Below are 27185 nucleotides of genomic sequence, written 5' to 3'. Positions count from 1 at the left end.
TCCTGGCCTCAAATAATCCTCCCACCTCAGCTTCCCAAAGTGCCGTGATTACAGGTGTGAGCCACCGTGCCCAGCTGGAACATACATATTATACTTAACATAAAATAAAATATACATTATGTACATAATAGAAGGTAGGATATACATTACCATTGGAACTCTGTTTCTTTGTCTCTCTCTGTTTCTGTATACAAGTTAACTATATTCTTTTCAATGTTTCTCCAGCAGCAGGGCTCTTGGCAATCTGCTGCTTTTAAATGGCATCCTCAAAGTTTCCTTCACTCAGTATTAGTTTGAAAATTCTAGGGCAGGACTTCTTTGGCCCTGCTTACATCAAATGTTCATGCTTATCTTTTATCTTTTTCTTTTTTAAAGAGATGAGGTCTCACTCTGTCGCCCAGGCTGGAGTGCAGTAGCACCATCATGGCTCACTGCAGGCTCAACTTCCTGGGCTCAAGCGATCTTCCCCCCTCAGCCTCCTGAGTAACTGGAACCATAGGCTCATACCACCATGACTGGATAATTTTTAAATTTTTTGTAGAGATGGGGTCTCACTATGTTGTCCAGGCTGTTCTGGAACCCCTGGCCTCAAGTGATCCTCCATCCTCAGTCTCCTAAATTGTTGGGATTACAGGCATGAATCACCATATCTGGCCCTAATCATACTTCTAATCACTACTAATCATTGTGTGTTGGAAGGGCAGGGCCATGTAGGAAAATAAGAGTTCTTATTTGGAACCAATGTGTAGAATAATGGAAGGGGGAGTAGTTTCTGAGATAAAGGGAGACAGTAACAGTCATGGCCTCCTGGGGGAGTTATGAGTTGGACAGCCATCCCAGTTTATGTATATTGATAATCATTGTTTAATTTATTGATTTAATTTTATGCTCTTTTAATTTACTTATTTGTGCATATCACACTCATTTCTCTTTCATTTACTCTAGTTCTCATTGCCACTTAACATTTTATGCTTTATCACCATCTCAAATTGAATTAGGAAAATCGCCAGTTTTGAGCATCATTTCCCAAAGAGTCTATGCTTTATACCCTGGTGAAAGTTACTTTTTTCTTTTATTTTAAAATAGACTTTATTTTTTTAGAGCAGTTTTAAGTTCACAACAAAATTTAACAGGAAGTACAGAGAGTTCCCATAAACTCCTTGCCCCACAGTATCTTATTCTTAGTTTATAGTTTTGTTTAATTACTAGTATTGTAATATGCCTGAAATATAATTGCAGTTGGAACATTTTTCATATATTTTGCTCTATTGTGCTCTAATCTGCCATCTTGAGGCTGATGGCTCCTGATTCTGCACTTTTAGCCTAGACTTCTTTCCCTTCTTACTTGTACAAGCAGCTGTCCGAAGGACATCATCTGGATGTCCTGCTGACCCTTCCCAACCTAACATGTATATGAATGGAGATCAGAATCTTGTTCCCCTTCTTAAAACCTGTTTCTCTTGTGTTTCCCATCTCAGTGAAGGTTGTACTATTAAACCAGTTACTCAAACCCCAAATCTGGAGTTTGATCCTCCCAGTACCTCCTTTCTCGGCAAGTACATCAAGTGGTTATGTCTTGCTGATTGTGCCTCCTAAATTCTACTCTTATTCCTGGTATCATTACTTTAGTTCAGAAACTCATCATTCCTGGCTTGGATTACTGTACCAGCCTCCTAGCTCATCTGTCTGCTTCTACTCTTGTTCAAATCCAGTTCTTCCTAAAGCCAAAGTGATCTTTCTAAAATGCAAATTTGACCGTGTTGTTCTGATGCTCAAAACCTTTTAGAGACTCCCCTTACCTCCAGGAAAAAAAACCCATGATCCTTTCTGATGTGGTTCTGGCCCATTTTCCCAACACTATCTCCCATTGTCCCCCAGCGTCATTTCATCTGGCTCTCTTGACTAGGGTCTTTTCAGGAGGTGTAGTAGTTTAGTGATTAAGAGCACAGACTTAGGGGCAAATCAAGGCTTTGCCAGCTGGGGGAAGGTATACTTAAACTCTCTGAGTCTCACTTTCTTTATTTGTAAAAGTGAGTAACCTAACTCCTTCATAGAATTATTATGAAAAGAATTTATGATAATATTGGCAAAATGCTTTGCACGGAGTAAGCATTTAGTACATGGTGATTTGTTATTAAAATTGGGCTATGTTACTCCATTCTCCACTTATTTTGCAATGTGTCCTCCTTCTTTGTCTTTTGAATTCTTTAGTGTAGCAATTATTTTTGACTGCATACTACGTGCCAGCAAGTTCTAGAAGCTGGGGAAACATTGGTGAACTAGAACAACATTCTGATCCAGTTAATTCCTCGTTATGCTTCAAGATCTTTTTGACCTTCCTATGTCTTGGAGAGTTTGTGCTGTCATTTCCCCTTGTATATTATTCTAATTCCTTTGATTACTTATCAACTTAGTTAAAGAGTTGCTGATTAGTAATGGACTCTGCAGTGGAACTGTTGGGTAGAGATTGTATTTTCTTAATTTGTGAACATTCAATGCCTAACAGAGCTTGATAATCATTCATTTAAATACATGAAGTAGACACATAGAAGATGTTCAGTAAATATTGATTGGATTAAAATAAAAATATAATCCCATAATAAAGTTTTCTTTCATTGTTTAGTGTAAATACACAGACAAAAACCCTTTGACTTTTAGGGTTATCCTAGGAAACTGCCACCTAGCTCTATTTGTTTTTATGGGAAATAAGTGCAATTTGAGTTCAAATAACTCTAAAATAAAGATTTAGAGTCTATTACTTCGTAACGTGGGATCTACTTCTTTAGTGTGAGAAAATTCCATACCAGAAGTGTTGCAAGGATCTGACCTGAAGCCTTACATTATTTTTCTTTCTATTTGCATGTTTTTAGATTCTATCAATATCCGTTTGTAAAGTGTTGGCCTTTTACTGGCTTTTATGAACTTAAAGTTTGTTTCTTTCAGTTACATATTTTTCTGGTATGTGCTCAGCTGAGTGTGTGTTGACAATTTTTTTTTTCAATTTCTTTTGTTCTTTCTTTCTACAGGCTTCCTTTCCTGGGAACTTGCACTTGGTTTTAGTTTTACGTCCTACCAGCTTTCTTCAACGAACGTTCACAGACATTGGATTTCGGTTTAGTCAGGAGGATTTTATGCTTAAATTACCAGTAAGAGTATATTATTTAAATGTTTTGTTCCTCTAATTCTCATGAAGACTTGTACCATGCTGTTTATATTTTACATGTGCCCATGTATCATTTAAAAGAAAAAAATTAAAATTTGTCTTTTAAAAGTATACATTTGAAATGCCCAAAAGTCTTTCACTTCTACCATTTAAAAAAGAAATCGATTCATCAATTTATAGCAAAGCAATTACTTTTGCAAAAAATATGTCATATATGTTATATATATGTGTATATATGTTATATATATGTGTATATATGTATGTGTGCGTGTGTGTATATGTATGTGTGTGTATGTGTATATAAGCAGGAAATTTTATTTTTAGTGAAATTGAGTGTATGTTTTATGTATTTGAACTCCCATGAACTTACATCCTGAGCTAGTCCAGAGTACCATGACTTTTTAAAAATATTTTTGTATGTTTTTAAGGTTAGGAATAGGGTGCTCATAAATTTTCATACTTTTGAAAAGGTCAGCCCCTCCTGATAAATTATAACTTACTACATAAAGTCCTTTTCTTTGTTGTGAGCATAGCATTCTTTTAGAAGCTGGACCATTAACAATGCAAACTCTTAGATGGAGGAAAATTAGGCGTTTTGGTTTCTGTGGAGATTGATTTAGCTTTACAGAAAATGTTTTGTAAATAAAAACTGTTATTATCTGAAGAAGGTAGTGCATACATGTATGGGGGCATGTACAGGAGAGAACTGTTAAAACCATTTATCGGAGGTAACTTTCTGCTAAATGTATGCCAAAGTTCATTTTACAGTTTAATGGAGGGATGGCATGAAGGGCAGTTAACAGTATCTTTTTTGCTTATTTATATAGGTTGTTATGCTGAGCTCAGTTAGTGATTTGCTGACATACATTGATGACAAGCAATTAACCCCTGAGTTAGGCGGCACCTTGCAGTACTGCCACAGTGAATGGATCATCTTCAGAAATGTATGTTGTCTTTGCCCTTACTGTAGAGCCTATAGTTCTTCATGTTAGCCTTTAAATCTAGTTCTAGAATTCTTTCCTATTTGAAAAATAGGAAAAATAAAATAAAATAAACAAAAAAAACCCAGCTTTCTGGGCCCTCACTTTTCACATACATATAAATTCAACATCTTGGTTTTCTTCCATAGGCAATATCTAGAAATGATGAGTAGTCACTGAGGATGGCAATTGAAGGAGAATCCTAGGGAATAAGGAGATCATACTCTGTCCATCCCCTCCTGTGGCTATGTAGTAACTTGAAGAAACAAAGGGTTTGGATTCAAATCCTGGCCCTGCTGATTTTTAGTTATATGACCTTGGACAATATACATAACCTCTCTGAGTCTTAGTTTTCCTAACTGTAAAATGGGACTAATAATACCTTACCTCATAGGGATCTTAAAAAGACTAAATGAGATAGCAAAAGTAAAATGTTTTACACAGTGCCTAGCATATGGCAAACCGTCAATAAGTGCAAATAGTATTATTAATCTCATTATCCTAGTGATGCTTCTGAGGCATTTATTTAGATTTGTAGCAAAGAGTGTTCTTCTGTTTTAGAAATTTACAAATAGGCAAGGGCCCTGCACCTCCCAAGTATGTCTGTGGTATATAAGTATCTTGACTTCTAATCCCAGAGATAGGGGAACCCTTCTGAAGAAATTAATGATGTCCCATTAAATTAGGATTCCATTTTCCTCATACTTGTTCTTCACTCAACATTTCATTCATTAATTCATTTAACAATGCATTCATTCAACGATTCATTCATTCACATGAAGATGTATTGCCAAAATTAGCAATGCCTAGCCTTTAATAACCTGTAATGCTATAAATAAACAAGCAAATATTTTGATATGCATGGTTAACACATAGTCATATGGTCTCTACATGTTGCCCTTCTTTCTCAGAGTAATTGATTGTAGAAACAAAATAAACAACAAAACCTTACTTACCATTTTATGGCAACAAAGGCTTTGGGGCCACCATTCCAAATATTCTATAGTACCTGAAATGAGTTGTTGTGACTAGTTTTTCCCCCATTTCCTTCAATTATCACCTTGTTAGGAATGCTAATGCTTATTCACAAATGATAATAAACAAATATAAAGTGACTTTACTGTTCTCATCTCTCTTCAGAAGTAAAGTTATTATAAGGCAATTTTGCCAATTGGAGAGTTTATAGAATAAGGAAAACACTGTAATTTTCAAGAAAATAAAACAAACTACTCAATACATGGCATCTGTAAGAAATAATTTTCATTAGTGTCCAAGAAATAAGTCAAGAAATTTGGATAAAAGATATTCAGGAAGACTCTTAATTTTCCTTCAGTTTCTTAGAGTTTTAGATGAAGAGTTACACTTGATTGCCAAGAGCAATGCCATATTTCTGTAGCAGAGGAGAGTTCATAGTATATGTGTTTGCTGTTATACCCCCAATAAAAACAAATACACTTACTGATCTAATTTTTGATATGCTCACAGAGTTACCATACAATTAAAGTAATCACCGGCTCTTTGCAGGCTATAGAAAATTTTGCCCTCACAGTGAAAGAAATGGCTCAGATGTTACAGTCCTTTGGAACTGAACTGGCTGAGACAGAACTACCAGATGATATTCCCTCAATAGAAGAAATTCTGGCAATTCGTGCTGAAAGGTATCATCTGTTGAAGGTATGTCTGATAGAGTCGACAAACAAAAGATTTCCATGGTCTTTCTTTATCTAGAGAGGTGTTTATTATCTCCATTTTACACTGACTGTTGCATAAGGGGAGATAAAAGACATTTATGTAATATATTTAAAAACTAAAAAAATTATACTTTATAAGAGAAGACTGTCCTGGATATGTTAGACGTAAGTGTCCCCTCCGTAAATGGTGCATTAATTTGAGAAGTTATTTAAAAATATCTTACAAATGCTGCAGAAAAAGAAATATAGTCTTTTGTTTTACTATGTGCAGTCACGTACTGCATAAGGTTGTTTTGATCAATGACGAACCACATATATGACAGTAGTCCCTTAAGATTATACCATATTTTTACTGTACCTTTTCTATGTTTAGATATGTTTAGATACACAAACGTATACTGTTGTGTTACAACTGCCTACAGTATGCCTACAACTGCCTATAGTATACAGTACAGTAACATGCTGTATAGGTTTATAGCTTAGGAGCAATAGGCTATACCCTGTAGCCTAGGTGTCTAGTAGGCTATCCATCTAGGTTTGTGTAAATGCACTCTGTGATGTTCACGAAATGATGAAATCACCTAACAATGCATTTCTCAGAACATATCCCCAACATTAAGTGATGCATGACATGGCTGTATTTTTTATTTTTGATGAGGAGTCAGGAGGCTGAGTTTCTTGTCCCATCTCTGCTGTGAGCTAGCATTGTGACCAAGGCTAACATTGCTCAACTGATTGTAAGTTCTCTTCTCTGCAGAATACTAGGTCTTGATGTTTCCTACAGTAGACCAGGGGTTGCAAATTGTTTGTGCCCTCCTACCCAGGTCTTTGTGGAGTGTTGTTTTGTGAAGGATTCTGAAGTGCAATTCAGATAATCAGCAAGTATTTTTTGGATCCACTTTCTTCAGAAAGTTTAATAATAATCTGAACAAGCACTAGGCATTCATATAACTCATCTCTTTCATCTGATAATAGACATACTGTGTGCATTAGAAGATTAAAGCTGTAGATAGAGATATGTGTTTAAATTAAAAAGATAAACTGAATTTTTTTCCAACTTTTATTTTAGGTCCAGAGGGTACATGTGCAGGTTTGTTACATGGATAAATTGTGGGATGCTGAGGTTTGGTGTATGAATGATCCTGTCACCCAGGTAGTGAGCATAATACCAGATAGGTAGTTTTTCAACACTCTCCCTCCTCCCACCCTCCTTCCTCTAGTAGTCCCCACTGTCTATTGTTTCCATCTTTATGTCCATGTGTACCTAATGTTTAGCTCCCACTTGTGAGAACATGCAGTGTTTGGTTTCCTGTCCTTGCGTTAATTTGCTCAGGATAATGGCCTACAGCTGCATCCATGTTGCTGCAGAGGACATGATCTCATTCTTTTTTATGACTGTATAGTATTCCATGGTGTATATGTACCACATTTTCTTTACACAGTCCACCATTCATGGGCACCTAGGTTCATTCCATGTTTCTACTATTGTGAATAGTGCTGCAATGACATATGAGCGCATGTGTCTTTTGATAGAACAATTTATTTTCCTTTGGGTATAAACCCAGTAATGGGAATGCTGGGTTGAATGGTATTCTGTTTTAAGCTCTTTGAGAAATCTCCAGACTGCTTTTCACAGTGACTGAACTAATTTACATCCCCAACAAGTATGTGTCAGTGTTCCCTTTTCTCTGTAGCCTCGCCAGCATCTGTTATTTTTTGTCTTTTTAATAATAGCCATTTTGACTGGTGTGAGATGGTATCTCATTGTGGTTTGATTTGCAAGAAACTGACTTTTTGAATCACAATCTAAAAACAAAGCTCTGTGCAAGGAAAGAAAGCTCTGTTTTTCACAAACTGCATGTTGTCAGGCAATTTGCTTACCTTTTCTGAGTTGCAGTTTCTGTATCTTTACAATGAGGTTGATGATGATGATGATGCATCATACCTGGTAGGATTGTTGTGAAGATGAAATGAGGCAAAGAAAGTGATCTATGTATAACAATGTTCGGTACATAGTTGGTACTTCATAAATATTGGCTTTTAATGTTGATGTTATTACCCATATTGGTGATGGTGTCATGGAATCTGTCCTCAGAATAAATGTACACGAAAACTTTTGCATACAATTTCAAGGGACTCTTGGACCACCTGAAAGAAATCTTAAATCACTCTTAGATGTCTGAGAAAGGTCTATATTGTTACACCACCCACTGAGGTTAAGCCCTTCTGAATAGAGGCATGTACTTCTTGATGAGTTAATTAAACCTAAATGTGAAGTAAAATAAGACTTAAGGCAGGGAGTGATTGGTAACAATTAAGGATTAGTAGCAAAGGCATTTAACTGTATCTGAATATGCATTAAGTATTATTTGCAATTGTATGCTTTCTACTGTGGTGGTTTTTATTGTGCTACTACTGCTTTATTTGAGCTCACTAAAAGTGTTAGCAGAACAGTGCCAGGTGCAGTGGTACATATTTGTTGTCCCTGCTACACGGGAGCCTGAGGCAGGAGAATTGCTTGAGCCCAGGAGTTTGTGTCCGGCCTGGGCAACATAGCAAGATCTCATCTCTAAAAAAGTAAATAAAAATAAAGAAAATATTAGCAGAATAGGGTGGACTGGATTGGAACTTTCTACCAGTTAGAGAAGGAGGCTACAAATAGAGCACATGGTACTTCTGCCCATGATGATCTTATAAAAACATTAATTGCAACATCCATCTCTAAGGCAAGGGCTTCTTGGATCTTCACAGCTTTTAGATTTTGTGGCACTGAGGTTTTGAAATTTTGTGAATTTTCAGAGAGCTATTAAAGCAAAGGCCATTCTAGAATTAACTGTTTCTATTCTTCATGCCGTAGTTGTATGCTCCCTTCCCATCATGTCACTCAGGTTAGATTACTAATTAGCTGATACTCCTTTTGTGTCTTTGGACAGAATGATATTACAGCTGTAACCAAAGAAGGAAACATTCTGCTAACAAATCTGGAAGTGCCTGACACTGAAGGAGCTGTCAGTTCAAGACTAGAATGTCATCAGCAAATAAGTGGTGACTGGCAAACTATTAATAAGTGAGTACTCTCTTTTTGGTTTAGAGTTACTTATTTTATATTTTTGAAAGGCAATTGTACATTTTTGCTGCAATATGTTAAGTGTTAAAGTATTCCTGGACCTCTGGAAATCTGAGAACTTATTTCTAGGTTGTCCTACAGGGATGATTTTGCTTGTAGAAGAGATTCTGTGGACATTGGTTGTCTCTATAGGTAGAACCAAGTGTCATGGGCTATGACTTTGCCTATAATTCTTAATGTCCAGACCACGCTTATCTACATACTTACAAAACAGATAGTTGCTTTTAGAAATTTATTTGAGTTTTCTTTCTTAAGGTTGCTGACTCAAGTACATGATATGGAAACAGCTTTTGATGGATTTTGGGAAAAACATCAATTAAAAATGGAGCAATATCTGCAACTATGGAAGTTTGAGCAGGATTTTCAACAGGTCAGTTAAAACATTTCTTTGTACACCTTTTTTCATTACACCAGAGGTTTTTACTCCTTAATCATGAGAAATCCTGTCTTGCAAGATGCCCATTTATACCTACAAAGAAAAAAAAAGGAGGCAAATGTAAATGAACCTTGGCTTAGATTGAAGAAAACCTCTACTAAAATTCTGAGACTTCTACTTTTTCAGCTTACTCATTTCCTTTGAGAAAGTATCAAACTGCCAATATATATGACAGGGACAAAGTTACTCTCTACTTTGAGGTTTGTTATTCAAATTTATCGTAGATCTAAAAGGTATTCAAGGTTACGGGGTAGCTTTCCAAGGGAATAATACCAACTTCCTTCTTGGTTTTTAAATCCCACGTACCTATGCTGACCATATTTAATATGACCTAACAAGCTTTTATTTCTGATCCAGGAGTTTATTCCTGTGAAAAGCCTGAGGGATGAAATTAAATAAGTTTAATAAATAATTAAAAATATATTCCAATTGGACCCTCCTGGAAAATCCATCATATATGGTCAAGATGCATGGATTTAGTTTCTTTTCCTTTTGCGGTCATGTTCAACCTTCTCACAGTCTCTCTCACAGTATATACTTCACCAGAGGATCCAAGGAAAACTCACTTCTTCCTCTTGCATGTGCCCAGCTTGTTTTCTGCCCATTAATGGCCTACCTGCTTTGTATTTCACTTGCTCATCAGAGTTAGGTTTGGGAGGAGCACTGTACTCTGGACACAGGGCTCAGTTACCACTAGCGTTTTCTCTCCTTTGATTCAAACATCTTTTGAAAAGTTCTCCATGAAACCTTCCCTAAAGAAAGAATAGGTCAAGTTGCTCTTGGTCCTTATAGGTATTTGTGTTTCTCCCTCCTCTCCATCTGAATACACAGAAAATAGCACTTTTCCTGAACATACCCATTATGCTTATACTTACATATTAATTTGCATCCATATCAAATTCTTGTCCTGTGGTTATGTTGTTTTGCCAAGTCATTAATTCCTGTCTTTAATCAATATTGTTGCTTGTCTTAGATTATAATCTCACTGACATGGTGTATCTCATAGTGACATGTCGACAGGTTCTGTATGTCTAGAAACATGACTTTTAAAAAAAACATGTAGAAACATAAACTTACAGAAAAGTTGCAAATATAAGAAAAATAAAAATACCCATATACCTTCTTCCCAGATTAACTTAATGATATTTTACTCCATTTGCTTTATTATTTTTGTTCCCTCCCTCATATATATACAGATAATATTTTTTCTGATCTGACAAATAATATATTTTCTGACCCATTTGAGTGTAAGTTGCACACATGATGGCCCTTTCCCCCTAAATACTTCCATTTTTTCTAGTAATAGGGATATTCTGTGATATAACCAGAGTACAGTTATCAGATTCAGTACATTTAACAATGCAATACTTTTATATTATCTACCATTGGTATTTCAATTTTGTCAGTTGACTCAGTCAAGTCTTTTACAGCATTTATTTTTCCTTCAGAATCGGATCCTATATAGGGTCCAGTCTTGCATTAAGTTGTCTTGTGTCTTTAGTGTCCTTGAATCTAGAACATTTCCACAGCCTTTCTTTGTTTTTTATGACTCTGACATTTTGAAGAATATAGCCCTTTTTTTTTTTTGAGACAGTTCTGTCTCCCAGGCTGGAGTACAGTGACACAATCATAGCTACTGCAGCCTCAAACTCCTGGGCTTAAACCATCCTCCCGCCTCAGCCTCCCAAGTAGCTGGGACTACAGGTACGCACCACCATGCCTGGCTAACTTTTTAATTTTTGTAGGGATGGGGTCTCACTGTGTTGCCCAGGCTGGTCTGCAACTCCTAGGCTCAAACAATCCTCCCGCCTCAGCCTCCCAAAGTGCTGGGATTCCAGGCATGAGCTATAAGGACTCATGCCCAGCCATAGTCCCTTTTTAAATACGTTTTTCTTCATTTGGAGTTTGTCAGACAGCTTCTCATGATTCTATTTAGTACATATGACCAGCTGGAATACTACATTAGTGAAGTGTCCTTCTTAAGGAGTCTGCAGGTGAATGATGCCTACCTCCCTCTTATTGTTGATGTGGATTCTGATTACCTATTCAGGGTGTTGTTGAATTTATCCACTGTAAAGCTACTTTTACTCCCCTTCTAACTAGTAGGAAATGTGTGGGGAGAAAATTTAAGGTTATGCAAATATCCTGCTTCTCATCAAAATTTCCCCGTAAATTTAGCATCAACTGATGATGTTTGCCTGGACAAATCTTTGCTGTGATGGTTGCAAAATAATGATTATTTTCAACCCCCATGTCCAGTCCACATTTATCAGTCCACACTAGGCATTCTACTGAAGCAAGAGCCTTCCCTTCTCTCCATTTATTTCTTTATTTGATTCAAAGATTTTTACTTATTGGTTTTTAAAACTTTCAACTTTTATTTTAGATTCAGGGCATACACATGCACGTTTGTTACATGGGTATACTGTGTGATGCTGAGATTTGAGGTGTGAATGATGCCGTTACTCAGGTAGTGAGCATAATATCCAATAGTTAGTTTTTAAGCCCTTGCCTTCCTCCTTTTCCCCCTTTTAGTAGTCTCCAGCATTTATTGTTCTATCTTTATGTCTACGTGTAACCAATGCTTAACTTCCGCTTATAAGTGACAACATACTGTGTTTGGCTTTCAGTTTCTGTGTTAGTTTGCTTAGGATAATGGCCTCCAGCTGCATCATGTTGCTGCAAAAGACATGATTTTGTTTTTTTTATGGCTTCATAGTATTCCATGATGTATTTGTATGACATTTTCTTTATCCAGTCCACCATTGATGGGCACCTGCGTTGATTCCAAGTCTTTGCTATTGTGAATAGTGCTGCAGTGAACATACAATTGCATTGTCTTTTTGATAGAATGATTTATTTTCCACTGGGTATATACTGAGTAATGGGATTGCTGGGTCAAATGGTAGTTCTGTCTTAAGTTCTTAAATATTCAGGATGCCTTCCACAGTGGCTGAACTAATTTACTTTCCCACCAACAGTGTATCAGCGTTCCCTTCTCTCCATAGCCTCACTAGCATCTGTTCCTTTTTGTCTCTTTAATAATAGCCATTCTGACTGATGTGAGATGGTATCTCATTTGATTTGCATGTCTCTGTGATTAATGATATTGAGCATTTTCTCATGTTTGTTGGCAATTTGTATGTCTCCTTTTGAGAAGTATCTGTTCATGTCCTCTGCTCACTTTTTAATGGAGTTATTAGTTTTTTGCTTGTTGAATTGTTTAAGTTCCTTACAGATTCTGGATATTAGATTTTTGTCAGATGCATAGTTTGTGAATATTTTCTCCCATTCTGTAGGTTGTCTGTTTACTCTGTTGATAGCTTCTTTGGTTATGCAGAAGCTCTTTAGTTTAATTAGGTCCCATGTATCGATTTTTGTATTTGTTGAAATTGCTTTTGAAATTTTAGTCATAAATTATTTCCCAAGGCCAATGTCCAGATTGAGGTTTCCTAGCTTTTCTCCCAAGATTCTTGTATATTGAGGTCTTACGTTTAGATCTTTAATCCATCCTTAGTTAATTGTTATATATGGTGAAAGGTAGGGGTCCAGTTTCACTCTTCTTTATATGATTAGCCAGCTATCTCAGCACCATTTGATGAATAGGGAGTCCTTTCCCCCTTGATTATTTTCATTGATTTTGTAAAAGATCTGATGGTTGTAGGTGTGTGGCTTTATTTCTGGGTTCTCTATTCTGTTCCATTGGTCTAAATGTCTGTTTTTGTACCAGGACTATGTTGTTTTGGTACAGTTTGATGTCAGGTGATATGTTATTTCTGGCTTTGTTCTTTTTGCTTATGATTGCTTTGGCTATTTGAGCTCTTTTGTGGTTCCATATGAATTTTAGAATAGTTTTTCTAATTCTTTGAAAAAGGCTGTTGGTAGTTTGATAAGAATAGCATTGAATCGGCAGATTGTTTTGGACAGTATGGCCATTTGAATGATAGTGATTCTTCAAATCTATGAGCACGGAATGTTTTTTCCATTTGTTTCCATTTGTTTGTGCCGTGTATGATTTATTTCAGCAGTGTTTTGTAGGTCTCCTTATAGAGATTTTTCTCCTCCTTGGGCTACATGTATTACTAGGTATTTTATTCTTTTTGTGGTCATTGTAAATGAAATTGCGTTCTTGATTTGGCTTTCAGCTTGAACATTATTGGTGTATAGAAATGCTACTGATTTTTGTACATTGATTTTGTATCGTAAAACTTTCCTGAAGTTGTTTATCAATTCTAGGAGCCTTTTGGTAGTCTTTAGTGTTTTCTAGGTATAGAATCATGTTGTCAGCAGAGAAAGATGATTTGACTTCTTTTCTGATTCTTAGTTTTTTGATGGTTTATAATTTATTAGTGTTCTTGACTATTTTGATGTTTCAAACTGCTGCTGTGTCCTTGTGACATGCTCCAACATTTAAATAAATCACTTTCTTACTTTCTGGCATAAAAATATATTCCAAGTTCATCTTGTACCTATTCTGCCTCAACTCTGGAATCAGTTATTTCCTTGAGGAGCCCTGGTTTCTTTTTCTGGGAAATGGTATTAAAGACCAAGGTCTGGGTGGGAGATGTGCTTATTACTTCTGGTGGGCTTTTGCTTTTAGGATAATTCACCAGAGAGCTGGGGAATGTTGAAAAAAACACTTAGATGAAAATTCTCTGGTAAGATTTCGTTTTAGATATTTGCTATATACACACACACACACACACACACACAAATGTATATATATCTATACATACCTCACATGTATACATTTATGCAAATACATGTCCTCATATACAAACCTACACATGTACATGGTGATCTTTTATACATCATTAATACCCATTGTTATCTATGAGGTTAAATTTTAACAGATTATAGCTATTTCTGTGAATAACCAAATTTTTTTATATGTGTAATTTCTCCATGTCAATATTTTTGTTTAAAAGCATTTTGTATAAAACTTGATCATAAGGGGATAATTTTTATGTTTTTAAAACCTCTTTGTTTCCTATTTTTAGCTTGTGACTGAAGTTGAATTTCTATTAAACCAACAAGCAGAACTGGCTGATGTAACAGGGACTATAGCTCAAGTAAAACAAAAAATAAAAAAATTGGAAAACTTAGATGAAAATTCTCAGGTAAGATTGTGTTTTAGATGTTTGCTATATTATACAGTATAATAGTCATGTTTTGGCGGGAGTAGGTAGTATAAACCCTTATTATTAATTTCTTTATTTTTATTTTTCCATAAGTTACTGGGGTATAGGTGGTATTTGGTTACATGAGTAAGTTCTTTAGTGGTGATTTGTGAGATTTTGGTGCACCCATCACCTGAGCAGTATACACTGCACCCTATTTGTAGTCTTTTATCCCTTGCCTTCCTCCCATCATAACAACATTCTGTATATTAGGCACAATTATATTGGTCTATATTCTGTTTCGTTCAATGCAGGCCAGAGGTGACACTACAGATATATCATGTAATTAGTTGTAAAAGGAGGTCACTGAGACAATGGCGTGAACTGTTTCAAGCCCACCAATAAGAACAAGGGCATAAATTATTTTGGAGAAGCTAGAAAAATGTGTATCAAGAATGATATAGGTGCTTGGAAATGATGGGAACATACAAGAACATAATTCCTTAAATGCCCACTTTAGGATATATGCAGTTTAACCAAATGGAGACTCACATAGACATTTCTACTTATTCTTACTATCTGTGACCTTGAGTAAATTGATTTCTAATCCTCAGTGTCTTCATCTATAAACTGGGGATAAAATGACCTACTTTGCAGAGCAATTGTGAATATTCATTTAGATGAATATAAAGCACCTGGCACAACACTGGGCTGTATAGTAAACACTCAAAAGAGGCAGTTTTCATTTTCCCTGCTAGTCTTAAAGTTTGGACTAATGGCTTTAATACTTAAAAAGCTCTTAGCTTTTATGTGAGAGCAAGGCCATGCTTTTTATGTAAGAGCAAGGCCACACTTTTTAAGATGAATTCTCAGCATACAAATAGATTTATGGGTGAACCATGAGTATGTGAAAACAAATATTGAAGAAGCAACAGTTATGATAACTAGTTCTGGAATTATGCTTGTAGATCTGTGTGATCATGGGACAATTTACATATCCCTATGGTATAGTAGAAAGAGGAGGCAAACTGGTTTGGAAACTAAGGGAGACAATTTTTTTTCCATTTAATAATTTTTCATTTCTAATTGTGGTAAAAACACATAACATGAAATTTGCCGTCTTAATCATTTTTAAGTGTTCAGTAGTGATAAGTAAATTCGCATTGTTGTGCAACAGCTCCAGAACTTTTTCATCTTATGAAATTGAAACTGTATACCCATTAGATACCAGCTCTCCATTTTAAACCTGGTTTTCCCACTAGATAGAGAGGCCAGTCGTTTCCTCATTCGGGGTTTCAGTTTTATTTATTTTATTTTGACAAACATTTCTTGAATCCCTACTATGTTCAAGTCTCTACACTGTGGGGAGTGAGTAGTTGACAGAGTGGAGGCAAAGCCACTAAAGGTCACTGTTTGACATAGAAACCCTGTGACTTCAGGTATGTGAAGTAGTCCAGGTACATGACAACTCTGATGAGCTTTCTAAGGCTGAGATGATATGAAATACATTTGGCTGGTGTGTATACCTCATTTAATACAGGTGGTTATTCTAAATCCACACATATTAGGAGAAAAAAATCTCATCCACGTTCTGGGTGTGATGTGAAATTTTCAGTTTCTATAACCAGAAATGCATGAGCTTCTAATGACATCACTGCTGCAGCTAATTATTATAACTGTAAGTTTTTTTTTTTTTTTTTTTTTTTGGCAGCCTGAAGAAGTAGACATCAAATTGTATTTTTGGCAATGTATCCTTCTTGCTCAAACATTTTGCTTCTTAATTATTTTCTTCTTTTTTTCTCTATAGGAACAGAGATCATGTATTCATTATTTTGTTTCTTTATTACAATCAGGAGCTATTATCAAAGGCCCAGTTTGTGATATTACATGGACACAAGCTTGCAGCAAATCACCATTATGCACTTGATTTAATCTGCCAGAGGTGCAATGAGCTACGTTACCTTTCTGATATTTTGGTTAATGAGATAAAAGCAAAACAGATACAACTCAGCAGGACCTTCAAAATGCATAAACTCCTACAGCAGGTAGTGTAATGAGAAATGATCCATTTCTGAAAAGGAACACACATTTTTTTCCAGGTCCTGCTAGCCTGAAGCACCTTGCCCTTCTGCCGCATGGAATACTTTTTATCTTCTCAGAGGTTATATGGTCAGGGACTGGTATAGCTTTGGGATTAAATTTGTAAGAAGTCTGAAGGACTGAGTTTGATTATGATTTTTTTCATCCATCTACCAATGAACTATTCATGAAAGATCCAATATAGTTCAAATTTTGCCCTTTGTTCTAAATATTGAGATTGTGGAGTAATGGCTTCCTTTGTATTTTGGGTACATCTCTGAAGCCTCCACTGGTGATGGTTTGTACTTGGAACATTTTTAAAAGCCTGGGGGGCATTTTGCTAAAGCCCGAAACTCCTTTCACATTTCATAGTACAGAAATAAAATATTAAACAGTGACTGGAAAATATTCCTGCATGGCTTGTGGGTTTGACCCTTTTCATGATTAGGCAATGAATTGACAGGTCACCATATGGACCTGGTGTTGGCAGTGGAATATAAAATAGGGATATCACTTACAGACATTATATCTGAACATAAACATTTTAATCTTTACATCTCATTCTTTGGGAAGGAAACTTTATTCTTGTCCTTAGCCATCATTAAGCATTTGTATTACACTTTATATTTTTCTAAGAATTTCGTATTTCAGTTACTGATTTTGGGAAAGTAACATGCAACTAAGGTGTTAGTGTTGAGAAAATGGTCAGACTCCTGCTGCAGAATAAATTAGTTGTTGTGAAATAAATGCAGTGTTTCCCAACCTTGGCTGTGTATCAGCAATACCTGTGGAGCTCTGTAAAAGTATTCACTTATTTAGGTGTTCATTTATATTTTTTCTCATGTGAATAATACAAGTAGAAGTAATAAACTGACTTTAATGCTGAAAAAAAAAAGTATAAATGCCCCACTTATGGCCCAGAGCTACTGAATCAGAATTTCTGGAGGCAGAACCTAGATATCTTTATTTTTTTTTTAACAGCTCTGAAAGCATTTCTGACTCACAGAAGCCAGAGGCTGAGAAACACTCACTTGTTGGACAAATATGTTTTCTCTTTATTAATTCATGTTTTTTTTTTCTTCTTGATTTTCTTACCAGGCTCGTCAATGCTGTGATGAAGGGGAATGTCTTCTAGCTAATCAGGAAATAGATAAGTTTCAGTCTAAAGAAGATGCTCAGAAAGCCCTCCAAGACATTGAAAATTTTCTTGAAATGGCTCTACCCTTTATAAATTATGAACCTGAAACACTGCAGTATGAATTTGATGTAATATTATCTCCTGAGCTTAAGGTAGAGGCTTTTTTATTTTCAAATAAATATTTAAAGAAAATTATAATTGCAGTACTGTGGGTAGGAGGAGTTTTACTACCTCACAGCTAACTTTATGTCAAATTGCACTTACATTGTCCTCTTAGGGGTGATAATAGTGCCACTGTCAAGCATCAAATAATTCAAAGGCATATGTTTGCTACATAATGAAGAATAATTTCCTTTTTGAGCTCCAAATCCATTATTTTAAAACTCTTTTTTATGTGCTAGGTGTTCTCACACATATTTTGTTGTGCATCACTGGAGAAAGGCCCAAAGCTCTTCTATAATAGAATGTTGGATCCATGTCAAGGGCACTTTACCCCAAACATCTTTCCTTTGTGCTGCAGTGACCATCAGCAGATGCTCTGTGGATGATGTTGCTTTCCTACTCAGTTTGAGAATGAAAGCATAAAGATAGGATTTGGGTCTTCTTGGAGAAGGAGGAGCAGGCAGAAGTTGATGTTAACAGGGTGGAGAGCTATAGGTTAGTTCAGTACTGCCCCCTTGAAAATGACATGAAGCATTTTCCACATTGTAGATAAGAGCATTTGTGATGCTATTTGCTGCTAAAATGTGTAGTTGACTCTAAGATTGGAGCAGTATCTAGATCCATGCTTAGCAGAATATCCTAGGGGATGCCCCAGGAAATCAGAAATGTAGTCATGGCAATAGCCAAGTGATTCTCTGGAAGCAACCAAGCTTAACTCTAGCTGCCTCAAAGCATCTAGGAGAGGTACAAAGGTGTATTATCCATTGGTGACTCTGAGGAGCCTGCTGCAACATAGAAGACTATAACAAGAATGTCCTACATGGTAAAATGTAACAAAATATTATACCGATGTTATTCATTTGATTGTTTTTATAACTTGGTGGCTTTCTTATGCTAAACAGGAAAGAGCAATATGCCTTCTTTCCCAGCCATTATCCGATTCAGCCAATGAACCAATGAAGGGCAAATCACTCTATGCAGTGACCAATTTCATGACTGCTTCTTGGTAATTTTTTCCCTCAGGTTATTTTGGTTGAGATTTTGGTTTTATATCCATGTGAACATAATACATTAATCTGTTTTGTTATTTTTCTAAATGTCTTGTAGTTATATTTTAAACTCTAAATTATTTTTTTGACCATCTGAGTTTGAGAAATGTAATGGGGTTTGTAATGACCTCATTTCAGAAAATATTTCCTATAATTCTTATACAACCTGCAGGTTCAAATGAAGACTATACAACTCAAGCTTGAAAACATTCGAAGTATATTTGAGAACCAGCAGGCTGGTTTCAGGAACCTGGCAGATAAGCATGTGAGGCCAATCCAATTTGTGGTACCCACACCTGAAAATTTGGTCACATCTAGAACACCATTTTTTTCATCTAAACAAGGTAAAATGTCTTACTTTCTCTGTCTCTTTTTTTCTTGCTATTGTTTATATTGTTACTCTTGATGTAAATACTGAGTTTATTCTTCAATGCTGATAGATGAAAATTTCACTTTAGCATCTTTGGTCATATTTATATTGTGCAAGGCAAGAGTCAGATTGAAGTTATTGTATAGTACTAAAACATAGTAGTAATATAGTACAGTACAAGGAATTGTGAACATCTCAGTACTGAGTACTCCAGCCTTGAAAATGAGTATGAAAATTTTACCAGCATCAAACTTGCATTTTTTTTCAGCAGGTGAAGGAAAGTATATGAAGCTAGTATACACATGTGTGCATGCACACACACACACACACACATATTTACTGCTACTCTAGATAAGCAATGATTTGGTTCTTTTTTATTTGTATAAATTTGGGAGTACAAGTACATACAGTTTTGTTACATGAATATATTGCCTAGTGGTGAAATATGACTTGGTTCTTATAAGCTTCTAGTAAGTGAATGGCTTAGATAATAAAATGGATTGCCTTTTCTAAATAAATGCTGTTAAATAGAATAATTTTGTTGGTAATTTACTATTACAGAGTTCATTTTCTAGTTTTAATCTCCTAGTTTTATCCTGTAAGATCTATTTTCTTTCTAAGTTCTATGAAAATAATAATTATCCTTATAATGTGTTGAACTACTCTGGATATGGATGGCTCAGGGGTTCCCTTGAGCTGCCTTTGGGGCTTCTTAGAGGAGAGTAATTTGGTCTTTAGAGCCCTAAGTAAGTGGAATGGGTGAAGATGGGAGTAAATTTGGTCTGTCTGATCTAAATAGAATCAGAAGCTTCATTAGTGTAGGAGAACTGCTTTGGAATTCAGAGAAGGCTTGAGCCAAGGATAATGAGCATAAAAATAATAGCTTATATCTAGCATGGATCAGATTTTCAAAAGGTGATGAAAGCAGGTAACTAGGCTAAGATTATGAAAGTTACATGTTTAATACTTATGAAATATATAAATATATTTACAAATAAAACTATAAGTAATGTCTTAAATACAATATCAAAGATATAGCAAAGATACAAGGAATATTAAAACTACTGGAAAAAGAGTAAAGATAACAAAATAAAAAACAATAAGGGGATAAAACCCAATAGCTATGAGACTAAAACTGAAATAGGTTGATATTCTTGAGCAGAAGATAGACCTCGGTTAGATTTCTGGCTCCGTGTACTGGCTGTGTGTCCTTGAACAGTTCACTTAGCCTCTTTAGCCTCAGTTTCCTTACCTGGACAATAAGGACAATAATACTTACTGACTCCAACAGGTTATTGTAAAGATAGGGTGAAAAAAATTGAAGACTATAAAAAAATACTTGATAAACTGAACTAGTCCTTTCCTCTGGTTAAAGCTGCTTGCTTAATTGTCCTCTAAAATCTCAACTCCTCGTAGAGGTTCTTAAAGTGGTACACCTTGAGTTGAGGAATGGAGTTTTGGGGAGACTGTTACAGATCCATGCAAGTCATTAGTCACTCATTAGCACATTTTGTTTTGTATTGTTTCATGTTTTCTGACATTATTTAATGGCGTTACAATTTCCTTCTGCAGTGGGAGTTGGATACTCTTTCTTTCAAGCATGTAAACTTTTTTCAAAAGGTACCCATCTTTATTATATTACTTTTGCCAATACATTTTGCTGAGTTTGTGTACATGTGAAAAACCAGTTTGGCATCTAAAAACAGCAGCAGTTCATTCTTGCATTCTACCTGCAAGTAACATTTTCCTGTTTTTCATAATAACCATCCATTATTCTCTTTGTATTATGCTTATGTTGGAAAATGACTATATAAAATGTAGATTATGCTTCTAAACTCAATGTCTTTCATAAAGTGACCCCCAAAAAGAATAAAGAAAAACAATTGGCGATGCTAAAATGAATCAGGCCTTCTTTTGTTTAAGATACTTCATGATCCAACTTTTTGTTAGGAGTAGCTTGGATTTGCTTCAGTTCGAGACTACCTAATGTATTTATGAGGATGAAGGCAGCTTAATAAATAAGTGACATGGATGGATAAATGTTTTTATCTATTATACATCATGCTTTGTAAATTAAATCAAAACATTATTTATGCTACAAACCTTGTTCATTGTACCTAATTGCTGTATGAGTAATAGGGATTGTAACAATCCATTCCAAAGAATTTCTTAAGACTTTTAATCGCTAAGCCAAATATATAAAATTTGGTCAACTCAAAACATAAGTATTAATTTCTCATAAAAATGAGTCAGGCCGGGCGCGGTGGCTCACGCTTGTAATCCCAGCACTTTGGGAGGCCGAGGCGGGCGGATCACGAGGTCAGGAGATCGAGACCACGGTGAAACCCCGTCTCTACTAAAAATACAAAAAAAAATTAGCCGGGCGTGGTGGCGGGCGCCTGTAGTCCCAGCTACTCGGAGAGGCTGAGGCAGGAGAATGGCGTGAACCCGGGAGGCGGAGCTTGCAGTGAGCCGAGATTGCGCCACTGCACTCCAGCCTGGGTGACAGAGTGAGACTCCGTCTCAAAAAAAAAAAAAAAATGAGTCAAACTGTTTTTTTGTTCTTTGCTTTTATTTTAGTTTTTTTTTCTTTTTGCATCAAATATAATTCTGCACCTAGCACAGGGCCTGGCACTTAGCAAGATGTAATAAATATTTGTAGAATTAACATTGAATATAGAGTGTAGTTATGGAGAATGGGAGACATTGACAGCGAGGAATAAAATGTAAAATGTGACTTGAGCCCCTAAATCTGGATCTTTAGCCTAGATCTTTCTTCTAAGCTTTGGACCTCTGTTTATAATTTGCCTTTTTGAATATCCCATAGGCAACTCAGACTCAACATACCTCAGGTTAACTCATCTCTCCTGCAATCTTTCTACTCTTCATCTTGGTGAATGGCACTATGATTTCCTCAGTTGCCCAAGCCTGGGACCTTGGTTCCTCCTTACTTATGCCCTACCTCTAATTGGTCAAAAATTCTATATCCTGTGGATTTGTGCCTACTAAGTATCTCTCTCGAATCCATTCACTTTTTTTTTCATCCCCACTGCTGTCCTTACTGCCGCTTTCCTAATCCAAGCTAACATCATCCTGGCCTTGGTAACTGTGACAGTCTTTCTGTCTCTTCCACTTACCCTGCCCACTTTTTCTTCCCTTTCCTAGGTGTCTTACTTTGTGGACATGACACACACTGTTCTCTCTCTAGAACACTATTTCCTTTCCTCTCCCTTTCCCACATGTTAGCTTCTACTCCTCCATCAGATTTGCTGTTTCTAGGCCACTTCCTTCAGGTAAGCTTTTCCTCCCCAGATCTCCTCCTTCTCTGCACCCCTGTTTGCTTAGGTGTTCATGCTGTGTGATAACAGGTACCCTCAAATTTCTTCTTGGCTTTAGTGGAATTGTCTGCTTTCTGTCTCTCTTGCTAAACTAAGCTCTGTAAGGGCAGAAACTGTGTGAGTTCATCTTTGTATCCCCAAACACAGAGCTTAGCATATGGTGTAGGTGCTCAATCATTTTGTATGTATTTATATTGTTAAAAATGAATACATCTACCTTGCTTTGAAGAATAAGATGTGTTTCTCATAAGTTGTGCATATATTTATTTTGTATCTCTTAATGTATTTGCAAAGAATTAATTGGCAAAACTAATAATTGCCTCTTAAGTTACCTTTAGAAATAAGTTTGGATCTCTGTAGAAGAGGTTTCTTTGAAGTGGAGCATATTAGTATCCACTGAGAAATTAATTTTGTATAATTCCAAGTTTAATATATATTTACATATATGATGATATAAACTTGAAGTTTAGATAGAAAGTATATTTTAATAAGTGAAAGTGAAGTATAGAGTCTAGAGAACATAGCAGCCCTTCGTTTTCCTGAGTGTGCCTGTAACTGGCTCCTGCTGAGGAGGGAAGGACAAAAGGTTTGTTCCTTTCATGGAGAGAGGAGTCTCATGCAGCCTGTGTGAGCAACAGCCTTTTCAGCAGCCCTGGGAATTAGGATCTAAACAATCTAGTCTTTGGTTGGACCGTGCCTTTGGCTTTGTAGGAACATCTGGATTCCTTGCTTAATAATACAGTGGCTCACCCTTTTTAAACTAAACATTTAAAAAATAAAGATGAAAGCTTTGAATTTTGATGACATGTTTAACATTTTATCATGCTTTGGAAATGTTTACATGGTGGTTAGAAACATTCTGAGAATAGATTATATGAATTTGAATACCACCTCTGCTTCTTGGACAAGATACTAACCTTAGTTCCTTATCTAGAAGATAGGGCTAGAAGTTGTTACCTACCTCTTAGGATGATTTTGAGTATTAAAAAAGAAGATATATGCATAGCTCTTAGAACAGTGCTCAATATGTAGAAAGTGCCAAATAAGTGTAGATGCTCTAATTAGTAGATTAAACTTAGATTTTTTTCAAAATTCTTTTTGATTGAGTTAATCAATGAGCTACAATTTGATTAAATGTTTTTGTGTCAGAATGAATACTAAATCTGCAAATAATTATGAGCACTAACACCTACCTCAATGCTTGGCAAGTAAGTGAATGTTTGATGAATGAGAGAATGGGTGAATACATAGCAAAATCATGCTCAATAAGAAGCTGAAATCATGTGAGTAAGTCCAACCAAACATTATCTTCTCTCGTGTGATTTTAAAATACTAATATAAACATATTGGAATATTAACTCAAGTTATTTAATAAATATATATGTATTTCTGTTAAAAGTGCTGACTTTAATTCTGGTTTGAAATTCTTCTTTCACATTTCTCTACCAGGGAAGAAGACTTGGAGACAAAATCAGAGCAACTTAAAAGTAAATATCATTAATTAATTCAAAATTGACTTTATTGCTTTAGTTGCAGAGTTGGTATGAGCCTTAAACCATATTTTTCATTCACTAGACAAATATTGTGTCTTTGAAAGACTATTTAAAAGAAAAAAAGCTGTTGCTGCATTGTGTTTCACTGCATTACTGGCATATCCCCAGATATGCCAGTTTCTCAGTATGAGCTGTTTCTCAAGTGCTGGCTCAAGGTTAGAATCATTTCTGTAGAACATCTTGTATATGTTCCAGCTTCTTTTTACCACCACCCACCAGCACTTCAATAAGCATAAATAAGCATTGCACCTTTGTGCAGAATAAACTTTCTTTCACGAGCAATTCCAGTCCTACAAGTGTGAAGCACACAGGACAGGTTCTAATGGACCATGCAGAGGCTAACTCTTAGCTCAAAAAAGATATCCATTCTTTTTTGTTGTTGTTTTTAAAATTTTTTAGAGACAGGGTCTCACTATGTTGCCAAAGCTGGAGTGCAGTGGCTATTCACAGGGGTGACCATAGCTCACTGCTGCCTCTAATTCCTGGGCTCATGCCACCCTTCCACTTCAGCCTCCTGAGTAGCTGGGACTACAGGTGTGCATCACTGTGCCCAATCTACTTACTTATTGTTAGATACAAGATATCTGTAAAGAAGTAGACTCATCATAGCTACAACATCCCACATTTTCTTTCCTCTCTCTTTTTTTTTTTGAGACAGGGTCTCGCTCTGTTGCCTAGGCTGGACTACAGTGGTGCGATCATAGCTCACTGCAGCCTCAAACTCCTGGGCTCAAGAAATCCTACCACCCCAGGCTCCTGAGTATCTTAGACTACAGGCATGGGCCATTATGCCTGGCTAATATTTTTAACACTTTTTTTGATAGACAGGGTCTTGCTATGTTGCCAAGGCTGATCTTAAACTCCTGGCCTCAGGTGATCCTCCCACCTTGGTCTCCCAAAGTGTTGGGATTACAGGCATGAGCCACTGCTCCCAGTTCCCAAGACCCCACATTTTCTTCGTCTGTTTTTTTGTGGTAAATAAAGATGAGAACATATTTTTAAGGGGCAGTATAGCATAGTGGTACAAATTGTAAAACTAGACTGCCTGGCTTATAATCGCAGTTCCATCACTTACTGGCTATATAAACCTGGGTAAGTTCTCTGGAACTCAGTTTCCATATATAAAATGGGCATAAAAATAGAACACTCTCATCATGGAGTTAAAGATAAAATAATCTAATATTTGTGAAGCACTTTGAACATGTGTGGGATATGATAATGCTCTAAGTTTTAATTAATAGCAGCCTAGTGAATGGTCTATACCGATATACCAGGCCTGGTTATTATTTTGTACAGCCACAACTTCTGGTTTCAAGAAAGAAACAGAGTGAATGCCAAATTCTGTAGTATTACATGTTGTAAAATCTCTCCGAGCCTCAGTTTTCCTATATTTAAAATGAGGAAAAGAATGCCATTGCTTGCTAAATGCTGTTTGGATTAAATATAATATGTGTTAAGCACCTAGGACTGTGCGTGCCTAATATATAGAAAGTCGTAATACACATTTGTTTCTTTCATTTGTAATAAGTAGGTCACATTTTGGGGAAATATTTAGCTGGTAGATACTGTACTTCATTTTGGGTTCTAGTTGTCACTAAGAAATGTTACATTTACTTGGAGGTCAGGCTTTTGGCAAGCTCAGCTGTCCAATACAGCTGAGATTGGATACCAGGAATACATTTCAAATGCTTCTTGAAAGAAATAATCATCACAAATCTTTTGCAGTTGACTCGGTAGGCCAGTCCAAGTCCTTTAGAGTCTGTAAAATAAGGCAATTTATTAGAATTAGGGAGGCAACTTATAGCGACTAACATGTGGCAGGGAGTAGAGACAGAGATGTACAGGTTACAGTTATTTCAAGAAAGAATAGAGTTCTGCAGGTATCCCTGCAGCACAACATTAGATTTTATCATATTCAAGCTTATGATGATGCCATGGAATCATTAGGAAAAGGTTCTTCTAGCTTAACCCAGATCTTAGAAAAAAAAAAAAAAAAAAAGGATCAGTTATGTCGTGTGTCTTTGATTAAAGAATTCCAGGATGCATGTAATATTTTCTAGAAAGTTTCCATCAAAAATCACTGTGGTTAAAAAGATGTTTGGTTCTTCAATGAATACCCTTTAGTTATCTAGAAAATTAACTTTTTATGAATCAACCTTATTTTCTAAGAATGCCATATAAATAAAGAGTTAATACATAAAATAAGTTCTAATTAGTATCTTAAATCTGTTTTCTTAGGCAACTTAAATCACTTTTTACTAGTACGTATCAAAGTTATTTTGAAAAAAATCATAGTTTTATTTTTCAATTTATCTTCAGAGTTAGGACCTAGAATAAACTTAATTTGAGCTGGATCGCCTTGAAGAAGAATTATACCTACAAAGGTGCTAATTTAACTTTTATTTTCTGTATTTCAGATTGAAGTGCTGCATGATTGTCAGGAGAAGAGAAGTTCTGGTGAATCATCCAGTTTGGACAATGGCAATAGCTTGGATGTTTTAAAGAAGTATCCTTTATTTATTAATATAAACTCACATACACATCTAACTGTGGGAGTCTGGTTCAGTGTTCAAGGCCAATGTGATTAGAAATTTGAGTTCACAGAATGGGGTTTTACTGGGTGTGATGAAAAGAGCACTAGTTTAGGTGTCAGAAGTCTAGGATTTAGGCCCAGCCAACCTATGGCCTGTTTATGTGATTTGAAGAAAATTAACTAAACTTTTTCAGAATGTTGGTATCTTCTTTTTTTTCCCCCAGACTGAAATAAAATGGAGATTTTTGTTTATCATTCTTAAAAAAAGTTTTATTATTATTTTTCATTGACACGTAATCATTGTACATATTTATGGAATACAGTGTGAAATTTTGATACATGTGTACAATGTATAATGATCAAATGGTAATTAGCTTATCTATTAATTCTTCAGCTTTATTGATATGTAATTGACAAAATTATGTATATTTAAAGTGTACAATGTG

The 27185-nt window shown here is 35.8% G+C and overlaps 1 protein-coding gene across 7 annotated transcripts in view; it reads left to right on the top strand.

The window, feature by feature from the left end:
• Positions 1-27185, top strand: part of MCF2 (MCF.2 cell line derived transforming sequence) — a 129142-nt gene that overhangs the window by 75641 nt on the left and 26316 nt on the right. For 4 of the 7 annotated variants that reach the window (XM_058441413.1, XM_058441412.1, XM_058441414.1 and 1 more), the window contains 12 exons: positions 3027-3146; positions 3991-4107; positions 5668-5817; positions 8768-8901; positions 9217-9331; positions 14398-14517; positions 16371-16562; positions 17695-17886; positions 19118-19289; positions 20888-20935; positions 24103-24140; positions 26624-26712. In XM_058441413.1, coding sequence (XP_058297396.1) covers positions 3027-3146; positions 3991-4107; positions 5668-5817; positions 8768-8901; positions 9217-9331; positions 14398-14517; positions 16371-16562; positions 17695-17886; positions 19118-19289; positions 20888-20935; positions 24103-24140; positions 26624-26712 — 1487 coding nt within the window. The remainder of the gene's footprint in view (positions 1-3026; positions 3147-3990; positions 4108-5667; positions 5818-8767; positions 8902-9216; positions 9332-14397; positions 14518-16370; positions 16563-17694; positions 17887-19117; positions 19290-20887; positions 20936-24102; positions 24141-26623; positions 26713-27185) is intronic. The other 3 variants (XM_032757739.2, XM_032757740.2, XM_032757741.2) reach the window with 2 other exon arrangements.

This window comes from Hylobates moloch, unplaced genomic scaffold, assembly GCF_009828535.3.
Source record: "Hylobates moloch isolate HMO894 unplaced genomic scaffold, HMol_V3 SCAFFOLD_7, whole genome shotgun sequence".
Lineage (NCBI taxonomy): Eukaryota > Metazoa > Chordata > Mammalia > Primates > Hylobatidae > Hylobates > Hylobates moloch.
Note: the sequence above shows the minus strand (reverse complement) of the source record. Positions and strands in the feature narration are given on the sequence as shown.